General features: G+C 44.0%; 1 protein-coding gene across 2 annotated transcripts in view; it reads right to left on the bottom strand.

Annotated features, from left to right (window-relative positions):
• The window catches only part of LOC140409179 (mothers against decapentaplegic homolog 4), a 140,809-nt gene that overhangs the window by 23,538 nt on the left and 102,118 nt on the right, over positions 1-15,153 (bottom strand). For both annotated transcript variants that reach the window (XM_072497413.1, XM_072497414.1), the window contains exons 9-10: positions 14,179-14,362; positions 11,388-11,556 (exon numbers count right to left, since the gene is read on the bottom strand). In XM_072497413.1, the coding sequence (XP_072353514.1) occupies positions 11,388-11,556; positions 14,179-14,362 (353 nt within the window). The remainder of the gene's footprint in view (positions 1-11,387; positions 11,557-14,178; positions 14,363-15,153) is intronic.

The following is a 15,153-nucleotide window of genomic DNA, read 5'->3' on the forward strand; positions in this document are numbered from 1 at the left end:
TGGGTGAACTTCAACAACTGTTCATTCCTGTCTGGCGTAAAAATAAAATGGGAAAGGTGGCCAAACCATGGCTTACAAGGAAATTAAAGATCGTATTAGATCTGAGGAAGAAGCATACAAATTGGCCAGAAAAAAAGCAGATCGGAAGATCGGAGCCGCTTAGAATTCAGCAAGAAGGACAAAGGGATTGATTAAGAGAAACATGTATGAGAGTAAGCTTATAGAACATAGGACAGTACAGCACAGTACAGGCCCGTCGGCCCACAATGTTGTGCCAACCATTTATCCTAATCTAGGATCAACCTAACCTACACCCCTTCAATTTACTGCTGTCCATGTGCATGCATGTCCAAGAGTCGCTTAAATGTCCCTAATGACTCAGACTCCACCACCTCTGCCGGCAGTGTATTCCACACACCCACCAGTTTCTGTGTAAAGAACCTACTTCTGACATCTCCCCTATACCTTCCCCCAATCACCTTAAAACTATGACCCCTCGTGACAGCCATTTCCACCCTGGGGAAAAGTCTCTGGTTATCCACACCTCTCATCACCTTGTACACCTCTATCAAGTCACCTCTCTTCCTTCTTCTCTCCAGTGAGAAAAGCCCTAGTTCCCTCAATCTTTCTTCATAAGACATGCCCACCATTCCAGACAGCATCCTGGTAAATCTCCTCTGTACCCTCTCCAAAGCATCCACATCCTTCCTATAATGAGGCAACCAGAACTGGACACAATATTCCAAGCGTGGTCTAACTAGGATTTTGTAAAGCTGCAGCAAAACCTCACTGCTCTTAAACTCAATCCCCCATGTTAATGAAAGCCAATACACCATACGCCTCTAACCCTGTATTCAGCATTCAAATTTGACCTTCCAAAACGAATCACTTCACATTTATCTAGGTTGAACTCCATCTGCCACTTCTCAGCCCAGCTCTGCATCCTGTCAATGCCCTGTTGTAACCTGCAACAGCCCTCAACACGATCTACAACTCCCCCAACCATAGTGTCATTGGCAAACTTACTAACCCATCCTTCCACTTCCTCATCCAAGTCATTTATAAAAACTACAAAGAGCAGAGGTCCCAGAACAGATCCCTGCGGGACACCACTGGTCACCGACCTCCAGGCAGAATACTTTCCATCCACCACCACTCGCTGTCTTCTTTCGGCCAGCCAATTCTGTATCCAGACAGCCAAATTTCCCTGTATCCCATGCTCCCTAACTTTCTGAATGATCCTACCACGGGGAACCTTATCAAATGCCTTACTGAAATCCATATACACCACATCTACCACTCGACCATCATCAATGTGTCTCGTCACATCCTCATAGAATTCAATGAGGCTTGTGAGGCATGACCTGCCCCTCACAAAGCCATGCTGACTATCTTTAATCAAACAATGTTTTTTGAAATAATCATAAATCCTATCTCTCAGAATCCTTTCCAATAATTTGCTCACCACAAACGTAAGACTGATGGGTCTGTAATTCCCAGGAATTTTCCTACTTCCTTTCTTGAACAGGGGAACAACATTCGCCTCCCTCCAATCATAACATAGAATTTACAGTGCAGAAGGAGGCCATTCGGCCCATCGAGTCTGCACCAGCTCTTTGAAAGGGCACCCTACCCAAGCCCACACCTTCACCCTATCCCCATAACCCAGTAACCCCACCCAACACTAAGGGCAATTTTGGACACTAAGGGCAATTTAGCATGGCCAATCCACCTAACCTGCACATTTTTGGACTGTGGGAGGAAACCGGAGCACCCGGAGGAAACCCACGCACACACGGGGAGAACGTGCAGACTCCGCACAGACAGTGACCCAAGCTGGGAATCGAACCTGGGACCCTGGAGCTGTGAAGCAATTGTGCTAACCACCATGCTACTGTGCGTCCTCACTCTCCAGTACTACTCCAGTGGAGAGTGAAGATGTTAAGATCATCGCCAACGGCGCAGCAATCTCCTCCCTCGCTTCCCATAGTAACCTTGGGTATATCCCATCAGGCCCAGGGGACTTATCTATCCTGATGCTTTTCAAAATTTCCAGCACATCCTCCTTCTTAATATCAACCTTTTCGAGTCTGTTAACCTGGTTCACACTGTTCTCATGAGCAATAAGGTCCTTTTCTCTGGTGAATACTGAAGCAAAATATTCATTTAGGGCCGCCCCATCTCCTCAGACTCTAGGCACAAGTTGCCTCCACTATCCCTGATCGGCCCTACTCTCACTCTGATCATCCTCTTATCTCTCACATAAATGTAGAATGGCTTAGGGTTTCGCCTAATCCTTCCCGCCAGGCCTTTTTCATGCCCCCTTCCAGTTCTCCCAAGTCCATTTTTGAGTTCCTTCCTGGCTACCTTGTAACCCTGGTGACTGGTAAGTAGTTTTTCTTTTCCCAGAGGTGTTATTGTGTGGGGCGCAGTGGTTGCTATGTGAGTGCTTGCTGAGAAGGGGAGTAAATATTTTTAAAAACTTACTGTTGGGAGTTTCCAGCTGAATCCGGTCGGAGTGAGGACAGAGTGACTGCTGGGTAAGTAGTAAAGATTTAAATTGTTTGCACAGACCCATAACAGCTGATTGCTGTTCTCGTGTGGGGCCCAGTGGTTGCTGGCTAAGTGTTTTATTTTTACCGGCGGGGACTCAGTGAAAGAGTGCGAGGAGAGCGGCGGAGACTCAGTGAAAGAGCGCGAGGAGAGCGGCGGAGACTCAGTGAAAGAGCGCGAGGAGAGCGGCGGAGACTCAGTGAAAGAGCGCGAGGAGAGCGGCGGAGACTCAATGAAAGAGCGCGAGGAGAGCGGCGGAGACTCAGTGAAAGAGCACGAGGAGAGCGGCGGGGACACAGGATAAAAGAGCTCGAGGAGAGCGGCAGGGACACAGGATAAAAGAGCGTGGAGCACGAGGAGAGCTGCAGGGACACAGGATAAAAGAGCGCAAGGAGAGCGGCGGGGCCACAGGATAAAAGAGCGGCGGGGCCACAGGATAAAAGAGCGGCGGGGACACAAGATAAAAGAGCGCGAGGAGAGCGGTGGGGACACAGCTGCCGGAGAAGCGGCCTTCAGATTTTCGGCGGGAGCAGTGGCCAGGGGTCTGTTGGGAAGGTAAGTTTTCCTCTTTAAAAACTTACCTTGAACAGTGACATCACAGAAAAGCAGTGACCTGATTGGCTGGTAAGGAAAGTGCTCCAATTAGCAGCAGCTGGGAGAAATTTAACTCTTCGTGTGTTGGTAAGTATTGTGATTAGCAAGTAAAATCTTTATTCCTTTCACTTATTCATTATTTGATATTACATTTGTAATCAGTTACGGTAAAGTATAAAAATGGCAGGAGATCCCAGACCCGTGTTATACTCCTCGTGCTCAATGTGGGAGTTCAGGGACGCGGCCGATGCCCCCGACTCCTTCATGTGCGGGAAGTGTGTCCAGCTGCAGCTCCTGTTAGACCACATGACTGCTCTGGAGCTGCGGATGGACTCACTTTGGAGCATCCGCGATGCTGAGGAGGTCGTGGATAGCACGTTCAGTGAGTTGGTCACACCGCAGATTAGGATTGGTGAGGGAGACAGGGAATGGGTGACCAAAAGTCAGAGAAAGAGCAGGAAGGCAGTGCAGGTGTCCCCGGTGGTCATCTCCCTCCAAAACAGGTATACCGTTTTGGATACTGTTGGGGGAGATGACTCACCAGGAGAAGGCAGTAGTAGCCAGTCTCATGGCACCGTGGCTGGCTCTGCTGCACAGAAGGGCGGGAAAAAGACTGGCAGGGCTATAGTCATAGGGGATTCAATCGTAAGGGGAGTAGACAGGCGTTTCTGTGGTCGAAAACGAGACTCCCGAATGGTATGTTGCCTCCCGGGTGCACGGGTCAGGGATGTCTCAGATTGGCTGCAGGACATACTGAAGGGGGAAGAGTGAACAGCCAGTTGTCGTGGTGCATGTAGGCACCAACGATATAGATAGAAAACGGGATGAGGTCCTACAATCAGAATTTAGGGAGTTAGGAGATAAGTTAAAAAGTAGGACCTCAAAAGGTAGTAATCTCAGGATTGCTACCAGTGCCACGAGACAGTCCGAGTAGAAATTCAAGAATAGTCAGAATGAATACGTGGCTTGAGAGATGATGCAGGAGGGAGGGGTTCAGATTTTTTGGACATTGGAACCGGTTCTGGGGGCGGTAGGACCATTACAAATCGGATGGTCTACACCTGGGCAGGAATGAAACCAATGTCGTAGGGGGTGCTTTTGCTAACAATGTTGGGGAGGTTTTAAACTAATGTGGCAGTGGGATGGGAACCAGATTAGGAAGTTAGAGGTCAGTAAAGAGGCAGCAACTAAAGCCAGTAAGGTACTAGATAATAAACTCAATGTGACTAAGGGGAAGAGTAGACGGGGACGAGCAAAGGGACAGGTGGTCTGAGGTGCATTTGTTTCAATGCGAGAAGTGTAGCAGGTAAAGCAAATGAACTTAGGGCTTGGATTAGTACCTGGGAATATGATGTTGTTTGTATTACTGAGACTTGGTTGAGGGAAGGGCAAGACTGGCAACTAAATATCCCAGGGTATAAATGCTTCAGGAGGGATAAAGAGGGAGGTAAAAGGGGTGGAGGAGTTGGATTACTGGTCAGAGATGATATCACAGCTGTGATTAAGGAGGGCACGATGGCGGATTCGAGCACTGAGGCAATATGGGTAGAGCTAAGAAATAGGAAGGGTGCAGTAACATTGTTGGGACTTTACTACAGGCCTCCAAAAGCGAGCGTGAAGTAGAGGTACAAATATGTAGACAGATTACAGAAAAATGTAGGAGCAATAGGGTGGTCATGATGGGAGATTCTAACTTCCCCAGCATTGAATGGGACTCGTGTAGTGTTGGAGGCGCAGATGGAGCAGAATTTGTAAGGAGCATCCAGGAGAGTTTTTTTTAAGAGCAGTTCAACTCGGGAAGGGGCCATACTGGACCTGGTATTGGGGAATGATCCCGGCCAGGTGGTTGAAGCTTCAGTCGGTGATTACTTTGGGAATAGCGATTACAATTCCATAAGTTTTAGAATACTCATGGACAAAGACGAGAGTGGTCCGAAAGGAAGAATGCTAAATTGGGGCAAGGTCAAGTATAACAAAATTCAGCAGGAGCTAGGGAATGTGGATTGGGAGCAGCTGTTTAAGGGTAAATCCACATTTGAAATGTGGAAGTCTTTTAAAGAAAGGTTGATTAGAGTGCAGGACAGACATGTCCCTGTGAAAATGAGGGATAGAAATGGCAAGATTAGGGAACCATGGATGACTGGTGGAATTGTGAGACTAGCTAAGGAAGCATACATAAGATCTAGGCGACTTAAAACTGATGGAATCTTTGGAGGAATATCGGGAAAGTAGAACAAATCTCAAACGTGCAATAAAGAGGGCTAAAAGGGGTCATGAAATATCTTTGGCTAACAGGGTTAAGGAAAATCCCAAAGCCTTTTATTCATACATAAGGGGCAAGAGGGTAACTAAAGAAAGGATTGGCCCACTCAAAGACAAAAGAGGGAATTTATGCGTCAGAGGAAATGGGTGAGATTCTTAATGAGTACTTTGCATCGGTATTCACCAAGGAGAGGGACATGACGGATGTTGAGGCTAGGGATGGATGTTTAAATACTCTAGGTCAAGTCGGCATAAGGAAGGAGGACGCTTTGGGTATTCTAAGAGGCATTAAGGTGGACAAGTCCCCAGGCCCGGTGGGATCTATCCCAGGTTACTGAGGGAAGTGAGGGACGAAATAGCTGGGGCCTTAACAGATATCTTTGCAGCATCCTTGAGCACGGGTGAGATCCCGGACGACTGGAGAATTGCTAATGTTGTCCCTTTGTTTAAGAAGGGGAGCAGGGATAATCCAGGGAATTATAGACCTGCGAGCTTGACATCAGTGGTAGGCAAACTGTTGGAGAAGATACTGAGGGATAGGATCTATTCACATTTGGAAGAAAATAGACTTATCAGTGATAGGCAGCATGGTTTTGTGCAGGGAAGGTCATGTCTTACAAACTTAATAGAATTCTTTGAGGAAGTGACAAAGTTCATTGATGAGGGAAGGGCTGTAGATGTCATATACATGGGCGTTTGATAAAGTTTCCCATGGCAGGTTGATGGAAAAAGTGAAGTCGTATGGGGTTCAGGGTGTACGAGCTAGATGGATAAAGAACTGGCTGGGCAACAGGAAATAGAGAGTAGTGGTGGAAGGGAGTGTCTCAAAATGGAGAAAGGTGACTAGTGGTGTTCCATAGGGATCCATGCTCGGACCACTGTTATTTGTGATCTGGACGAAGGTATCGGTGGTCTGATGAGCAAGTTTGCAGATGATACTAAGATTGGTGGAGTTGCATATAGCGAGGACTGTCAGAGAATACAGCAAAATATAGATAGATTGGAGGGTTGGGCAGAGAAATGGCAGATAGAGTTCAATCCAGGCAAATGCGAGGCGATGCATTTTGGAAGATCTAATTCAAGAGCGGACTATACGGTCAATGGAAGAGTCCTGGGGAAAATTGATGTACAGAGAGATCTGGGAGTTCAGGTCCATTGTACCCTGAAGGTGGCAACGCAGGTCGATAGAGTGGTCAACAAGGCATACAGCATGCTTGCCTTCATCAGACGGGGTATTGAGTACAAGAGTCGGCAGGTCATGTTACAGTTGTATAGGACTTTGGTTAGGCCACATTTGGAATACTCCGTGCAGTTCTGGTCGCCACATTACAAGAAGGATATAGTTGCTTTAGAGAGGGTGCAGAGGAGGTTCACCAGGATGTTGCCTGGTATGGAGGGTGCTAGCTATGAAGAAAGGTTGAGTAGATTAGGATTGTTTTCGTTGGAAAGACGGAGGTTGAGGGGGGACCTGATTGAGGTCTACAAAATTATGAGAGGTATGGACAGGGTGGATAGCAACAAGCTTTTTCCAAGAGTGGGGCTGTCAATTACAAGGGGTCACGATTTCAAGGTGAGAGGGGGAAAGTTTAAGGGAGATGTGCGTGGAAAGTTTTTTACGCAGAGGGTGGTGGGTGCCTCGAACACTTTGCCAGCGGAGGTGGTAGAGGCGGGCATGATAGCATCATTTAAGATGCATCTGGACAGATATATGAACGGGCAGGGAACAGAGGGAAGTAGATCGTTGGAAAATAGAAGACAGATTTAGATAAAGGATCTGGATCGGCGCAGGCTGGGAGGGCTGAAGGGCCTGTTCCTGTGCTGTAATTTTCTTTGTTCTTGTTCTCTAGAGGCGTGCCAGATCCTTGCATCCTCAACCTTACGCAAGCTTCCTTCTTCCTCTTGACTAGAAGCTCCACTTCTCTTGTCATCCAAGGCTCCTTCACCTTACCATTCCTTCCACGTCTCAGTGGGACAAAACTATCCAGCACTCACCGCAAGTGCTCCTTAAACAACCCCCACATTACTGTTGTGCATTTCCCCAAGAACTATTGTTCCCACTTTATGCTCCTCAGCTCCTGTCTAACAGCAGTATAATTTCCCCTCCGCCAATTAAATACCTTCCCATACGGTCTGTTCCTATCCCTCTCCATTACTATGGTAACGGTCAAGGAGTTGTGGTCACCGTCACCGAAATGCTCTCCCAAGCTTGCAGGGAACATGAAAACTAACTGTAAAAGCTTCTAAAGATATGTGATGAGAAAAGGATTGAAGACAAATGTAGGTCTCTTACAGTCAGAAACAAGGGAATTTATAATGGGGAACAAAGAAATGGCTGACAAACTAAATACATACTTTGGTTCTGTCAATATTAGTAGGGAAATGGATGGGATTGAAGGCAGATAAATCCCCAGAGCCTGATAATCTACACCCCAGAGTACTTAAATTAAGCATGCAAGTGGTCATCTTCCAAGATTCTATTGATGCTGGAACAGTTCTTACGGATTAACGGGTTGCTTATGTAACCCCACTATTTCAAAAGAGAGGTAGCGTGAAAACAGGGAATTATAGACCAGTCAGCCAGACGTCAGTAGTGGGGAAAATACTAGAGTCCATTATAAAAGATTTAATAGCAGAGCACTTGGAAAACAGTGACAGGGTCAGTCAGTCAGCAGAGATGTACGAAAGGGAAATAATGCTTGACAAATCTACTGGAATTCTTCACGGATGCAACTAGTAGATTTGATGAGAGGGAGCCCGTGGATGTGGTTTATTTGGACTTTCAGAAGGCTTTCAACAAGGTCCCACATAAGGCTTGTAAAATTAAAGCACGTGGGATCGGGAGTAGTGTATTGAGACGGCTAGAACACTGGTTGGCACACAATAAACAAAGATCAGGAATAAACTGGTCTTTTTGCAAGTGGCAGGCAGTGACTAGTGGGGTACTGCAAGGATCAGTGCCAGGATCCAGCTAATCATTTTACAATGATTTAGATGAGGAACTAAATGTAATATCTCCAAATTTGCAATGACACAAAGCTGGGTGGGAGCATGAGCTGTGAGGGGGAAGAGGAGATGTTTCAGTGTGAGTTGGACAAGTTGAGCGAGTGGGCAAATGCATAGCAGATGCAGTAGAACGCGGATAAATGGGAGGTTATCCACTTTGGTAGTAAAAACAAGAGGTCAGATTAACTGAATGGCTATAGTTTGAGGGGGGAATATGCAACAGGACCTGGGTGTTCTTGTACGCAGTCGTTGAAAGTAAACATGCAGGTACAGCAGGTGGCCAAGGCAAATGGTATATTGGCCTTCATAGCGAGAGGATTAGAGTACAGGTGCAGGGATGTCTTGCTGCAGTTATACAGGGCCTTGGTGAAGCCACACCTGGAATAGTATGTGCAGTTTTGGTCCCCTTATCTTAGGAAGGATGTTCTTGCTAAGGAGGGTATGCAGCGAAGGTTTACCAGACTTATTTCTGGGATGTCAGGACTGACGTATGAGGAGAGATCGAGTCAGTTAGGATCATATTCTCTGGAGTTTGGAAGATGTGGGGGTGTATTAATTCCTCATTTCACTTTCCATAGGACCAATGCTCACTTTGTGAATTATTTCCTGATCTATAGTAACTCTTTCTAGGTAGCTTTCTCTCATATTCTGATATTTCCCCCCTTATTAATCTTGTAATTCTTTGCTGTTCTTTATATTCTGCCCAATCGTCTGACCTGACCTGCTTTTTCAGTCTCCAGTACAGTATTGTGTCAACTCAATTAGTCCCACTCCCATGCTATTTCATCAATAGCCGTACAATTTCTCTCGAATATATCCGATCCCCTTTTGGAAGTTATTATATGCTTTTTACCAGCTGTCTCAACTTCCCACTCACTTCCAAAACTTTGTGCATTACATCCCCAGGTCCAGCTATTCCTCTCTCAGTAAAATTGTACCTTTTAGTTTATATCGCCTCTCCTCATTCTTCCCATCAAAATACACTCCTTCACACTTATCCGTTAAATTTTATTTGCCATTACGTCTGCCCTTTTTACCAGCCTATGTTCCCCTGAAATCTATTACTATCCTATGACTGTTCATTACATTTATTCCAATGCTTAAAGTCCTCTTCATAACAGGCATTTTCAGTCTGTCTGCAAATCCAAGCTGACGTTAAAGCTAACTGCCCAGAACATATTATCCAGCCACCAACAATGTTTATTCTGCATTTTGATTTGTTCTTTTCCAAAATTCTGCTCACATTTGATTTTCCAGACTCAAAAATCAACAACTTACATTAATATATCTGCTGCAAGATAGCAAAAAAATCCCAAAGCTCTCCAGAGGTGTAGTCAAACAAAAAATAGAAATATAGCCAAAGAACAAAATGGGTTAAGAGGATGGGGAATCGTGTAGCAAAGGGCTTTGAGGAGGGAATAACAGAGTGCCTGACTAAACAGTTGAAAGTATCAATGGTGGAGCAAAGGAAAGAGTAGAATGCACAACAGCCAGTCACAGAAACACAGAACTTGGGGTAAGGAGGTTACAGAATGAGCCATGCAGAAATGTTAACATAAAAATGAGAATTTTACATGAGAGACATCGAGGGACCAAGTGGCTACATAGGGCAGGATAGTAGTGATGAAAGTGGATAGCTTTGCGCAGAATATGACAACGCTGCAGAGTTTTGAACGATCTGAAGTTCATGGAGATAAAGGATGAGGAACAGGCAAAGTAAGCATTAAAATAACTGGGTCTGGAAATGGCAACAACACAGAGTTTTGGCAGATGAGCCACGGTAGGGACGGTGGAGAGTGACATCAGGAGAAATGTAATCAAAAGTTTACTGCTTTGATCAGACTATGCCTTCAATACGGTAGCACAGAGGGTAGCACTGTTGCTTCACAGCGCCAGGATCCCACGTTCGGTTCCCGGCTTGGGCCACTGTCTGTGCTGAGTCTGCACGTTCTCCCCGTGTCATCGTGGGTTTCCTCCAGGTGCTCCGGTTTCCACCCACAAGTCCCGAAAGATGTGCTGTTAGGTAATTTGGACATTCTGAATTCTCCCTCCATGTACCCGAACAGACGCCAGATGTGGCAACTAGGGGCTTTTCATGGTAACTTCACTGCAGTGTTAATGTAAGCCTATTTGTGACAATAAAGATTATTGTTATACTACATCATGTTCTGGTCACCAAGAAACAAAAGACATTTCAACTTTGCAGGTTGTACAGAAGAAAACCAAGTGGCTGCTTCCCCAGTACCAGGGTATGAAATATGTGGAAGGACTGGATGGACCCAGACTTGCAACCTTGAAAAGAGATATCTAGTCTTATCAATGTATACAAGATTGTTAAGCATATTGTAAAAGTTACAAAAACAAAATACAGAAGGTGCTGGAAATTTGAAATAAAAACAGGAAATTCTGGAAATACTCAGCAGGTCAGGCACCATCTGTGGAGGGACAGAGTTAAAGTTTCAGACTGATGGCCTTTCATTAGAACTGGGCAACGTTAAAAACATAACAGGTTTAAAGCAAGTGAAAGTGTGCGGAAAAGGAAGATCTGTGATGAGATGAAAGACTGGAGACTGAGTTGGTGCTGAACCAAAAGGACAAGTAAAGAAGCAAAAGATATGTCTAGAGGTGGTGTGAATGGCAGAATTGTAAAAAGCTGCCACTCAGAAGTAAAAACAAAGGAAAGATGTGACTAAAACCAAAACCTATAAAGAAAAAGGAAACAAAATGGGGACAGAGATTACGGTCTGAAATTGCTGAACTGAATGAAAGGTCTGGAAAGCTGTAAAGTTCCGAATTGAAAGATGAGATACTGTTTTTTCAGCTTGCGTTAAGTTTCATTGGGACACTGCAAGAAGCAGAGGACAGAGAGGCCAGTATGATAGAAATTATTTATTCAAGAACACCAGCTGGGAAGGGGAAAAATGGAGACAAAATCAATATCAGAGCAAGAGAACGTTTAATCCAATTTAACCAACCTTAATATATGCACTTGGATAAATCTTGTGAACTGCATCACCAGGAGCACGCCCAGCTTCTCGATCTAAGTAGTAGCTCTGCACAAAGACTGCATGATCGCTCAAACATCGCACCCAGACATCTCCTTCCCCTTTGCATTCCAGCTGCACACCTTTTCCAATATGCAACCTGACAGCAAAAGCAATCAAGCAGTAAAGAGGTTTATTATTAGCCCAAGTCGAAAGAAATATAATCAGTATTAAAAACTCAATGCTTGCACCCACAGTCTGAAGAATCAGAAATATCAGGGCAGCAGGGTGACGCAGTGGGTTAACCCTGCTGCCTCATGGCGCCGAGGTCCCAGGTTCGATCCTGGCTCTGGGTCACTGTCTGTGTGGAGTTTGCACATTCTCCCCGTGTTTGTGTGGGTTTCGCCCCCACAACCCAAAGATGTGCGAGGTAGGTGGATTGAACACACTAAATTACCCTTAATTGGGGAAAAAATTGATTGGGTACACTAAATTTAAAAAAAAAAGAATCAGAATTATTATTGCAGCTGCTTGTGCCAATAATCTAAATCTGAGATTTCAGACATTGTTTTAAAAAAAGAGGGGCAGATGTGCACCTTTAGTTCATTATAAATTGTTTCAATTTAGCCAAGCATGCCTAAAATAAACAGGTCTTACAGACATTGATAAGTTCCAAGAGCAGCTTTTCAAATCAAATAATTGTCATTCAGCTCCATGTTTTAGTTGTAAACATAACAAAATCATGTTATAAATAATAAAAGTGTTCCTCTTCAGATTTACATACACATATTATAATGGTAGCGCACACTTTCAGCAGAGTCAAGCAGCCAGGAACCTGAACTCAAGACTCCAGTTACGATTTAAAGAAACTTGACCCTGTCCAATAACTTAACGTTTCATGTACAATTGCCCGTCCTAAACACAGTCATATTGGATTCAGATACAGCTTGACCTAGGTTCCTCCAGCACCTTTAATTTTTATTTCAGATCTCCATCATCTGCAGTATTTTGCTTTTATATTACTGAGACCAATCATTTACATGGTCCTAATGAGCTAAAAGATAGATTGCATAAATTTGAAAAACAATGGAAATCCAAGACTCATCACTGATCTTCTGGCATTTTTTCTCTGTGCTGCCATGTGGCTTTAAACATCGTCCCATTTATCATAAACTTAATGCAGTTATAAAATGGACATGTTATAACTGTGGTGTAATTTTCTTAAATTACTTAAAAATGAATTGCTTTCCAATGACATTGCAAATGTGCTGGCTGTGAACCAACCATTAACAGGACTTCTCATTTAAGGAAAACAGGCAAAACAATGCTGATTGGAAGTGAAGAAACCGAATGTACTGCCAGCACTCTCAAGAGGATGCATATCCTATTTCCAGCAGGCCTGTTTTGTGCATCCCACTGGGACATGCAATCTGGCTAAAACATATTTCTTTCAAATGGTGTCAGCATCATTAAATGTAAGGACACGCTTCGGTTTTCGCTTTTATAATCTGATTGGGCACTAAACACAAAACTAATATCCCAATTTTCATCAAAGAAAGACAACATAAATTGAACCACTTAATTTTTATAGGCACAAACGATGATAGACAGATGTTCCATTAATAATTATTATGTTTTACTGAAAAAATAACATCCTTCAAAACTATGTCCAACTTATTGAATCCAAGCTAAAAATGGTAAAGTGCCAGACGTCCATCCATACATACATGGCACGGAGGCACAGTGGGTAGCACTGCTGCCTCAGTGCCAGAGTCCCGGGTTCAGTTCCGACATCGGTTGACTATTTGTGGAGTTTGCACATTCTCCAGGTGTCTGCATGGGTTTCTTCCAGGTGCTCCAGTTTCCTTCCACAGTGCAGATTAGGCGGATTGGCCATGATATTGCCCAAGAGGTCAGGTGGGGTTACGGGGATTGGGCCTAGGTAGGGTGCTCTATCGGGGCAAGGGTCAACGCAGACTCGATGACCGAATGGCCTCCTTCTGCACTGGAGGGATTCTATGATTTAATAGCTAGATATTCATATAGCACCAATAATACAAAAAATTGTCAAGTGCTTCATAGATGCCACGTACTCGCAGGTGTGAGCAAAAACCTAGTCAGAAACCTTGATTTTAAGGGCAAAGTCTTGAGGAGGGTGAAAGGGGTTAAAGAGGAATTCCAAAGTGGTGTTCCAGGAGGTTGAAAACTGCAATTGTTGAGTGAATGGAAGGGGGAAATGTAAAAGAAGTTGGAGTAAGAAAACTGGAGTGTTCGGGGGTGGGTGACATTGTATAACTAAAAGTGACAGAAAAAGGGAAGGCCCAGGCCATGAAGGCATTTAGACATGTAATTTGTGTGCTTAAAAAAAACCATCAAAATTACATGCACTCACTCCATTGTATTGCAATTGGTGGACTTGTATCTTTTCATACTGCATTAATGTAGGCTAGCTGTGATGAAAGCTATAGAAGCACCAGTTTCAGGAATTTCTCTCATAAACCTTGGGCTAACCTGACCCTGCAAATGCATGTTGTGCTCACAGAAATATATCAATACTGCAAGCTTCACACTTCTCTCCCACTGAAAACAGGAACTAGGCTATAAAAGTTTGAAGAGGTGTGGATATTTCTTTTGCTGCTGTTGACATTTTTGTGAATTCAAAGATATTAGAAATCTATTAGATTTAAACAGTATTTTACTGCAATGTTTTATTTTGAAATACAACATAAAATTCAAATAAATTGCATCCAAGACACTCTTCCACCACATATTTCTTTTTTACCTGGCTCTTTCAATGGCTTCTGTTCTATGAACATTGGAGAGTTGGCCCAGACAGAAGCGGTCACCTCCAGAGGGATCCACATATCCATCAACAGTAACCACAGGACAGTTAGATGGCACTTTGAACGTTTCACCAACCTGCACATCCATCTCGAAGTAAGCAATTGAACACCAGTATTCAGGAACTAGAAATTGAATTACACACATACATCAAAACTTAACAAATTTTGTTTGTTGCATACTTGGAAGCATATGGTGTTTAATACTGCTGGATACACTAAGCGTTCAGCAAAAAAAAGTGTATTTACTCTGTGCCACAACTGACAAATGGAGAGCTGATATTCAACATGTTTAGAATTTTCACATTTCTGAAACTGTAAAAAAAAAAATCACATTACAAAATTGGAACCCAAGGCCTCTTGGCTGGGTAGCACTGACAACACAATCACCTACCTATTTATACACTATAACGTTACATTCTTCACTTACCCCAAGTGCAAGTATTTACACACTTAAGTAATGCAAAAACAAAAGGCAACAAATTCATGGCCCTTTCATCTCCTGGGCCTGAATTCAAACAAAACAGAGAGCATGCACTCAGCATGCATACTCATTTTCATGACTCTAAACTGGTCATACCCATTTATAATATAATAATCTTTATTAGTGTCACAAGTGGGCTTACATTAACACTGCAATGAAGTTACTGTGAACGGGTTTATAATCTAAACATTTTAATAGTGAACACATGTTTAGATTTTTCTTCTGTGATAAGAATAGCAACTCATTGCTATTCTTCTACAGAATTGCTATTCTGTCTATACCTCAGAAAGGCAGTCAGCATTATCAGAGATCCCTCGCACCCAGGCTTTGCCTTCTTCCAGACCCTTCCATCAGACAGAAGATACAGAAGTCTGAAGACCTGCACATCCAGCCATAGGAAAAGCTTCTTCCCCACAGCTACTAGACTCAACGA

Source organism: Scyliorhinus torazame, chromosome 3, assembly GCF_047496885.1.
Source record: "Scyliorhinus torazame isolate Kashiwa2021f chromosome 3, sScyTor2.1, whole genome shotgun sequence".
NCBI classification, from domain to species: Eukaryota; Metazoa; Chordata; class Chondrichthyes; order Carcharhiniformes; family Scyliorhinidae; genus Scyliorhinus; species Scyliorhinus torazame.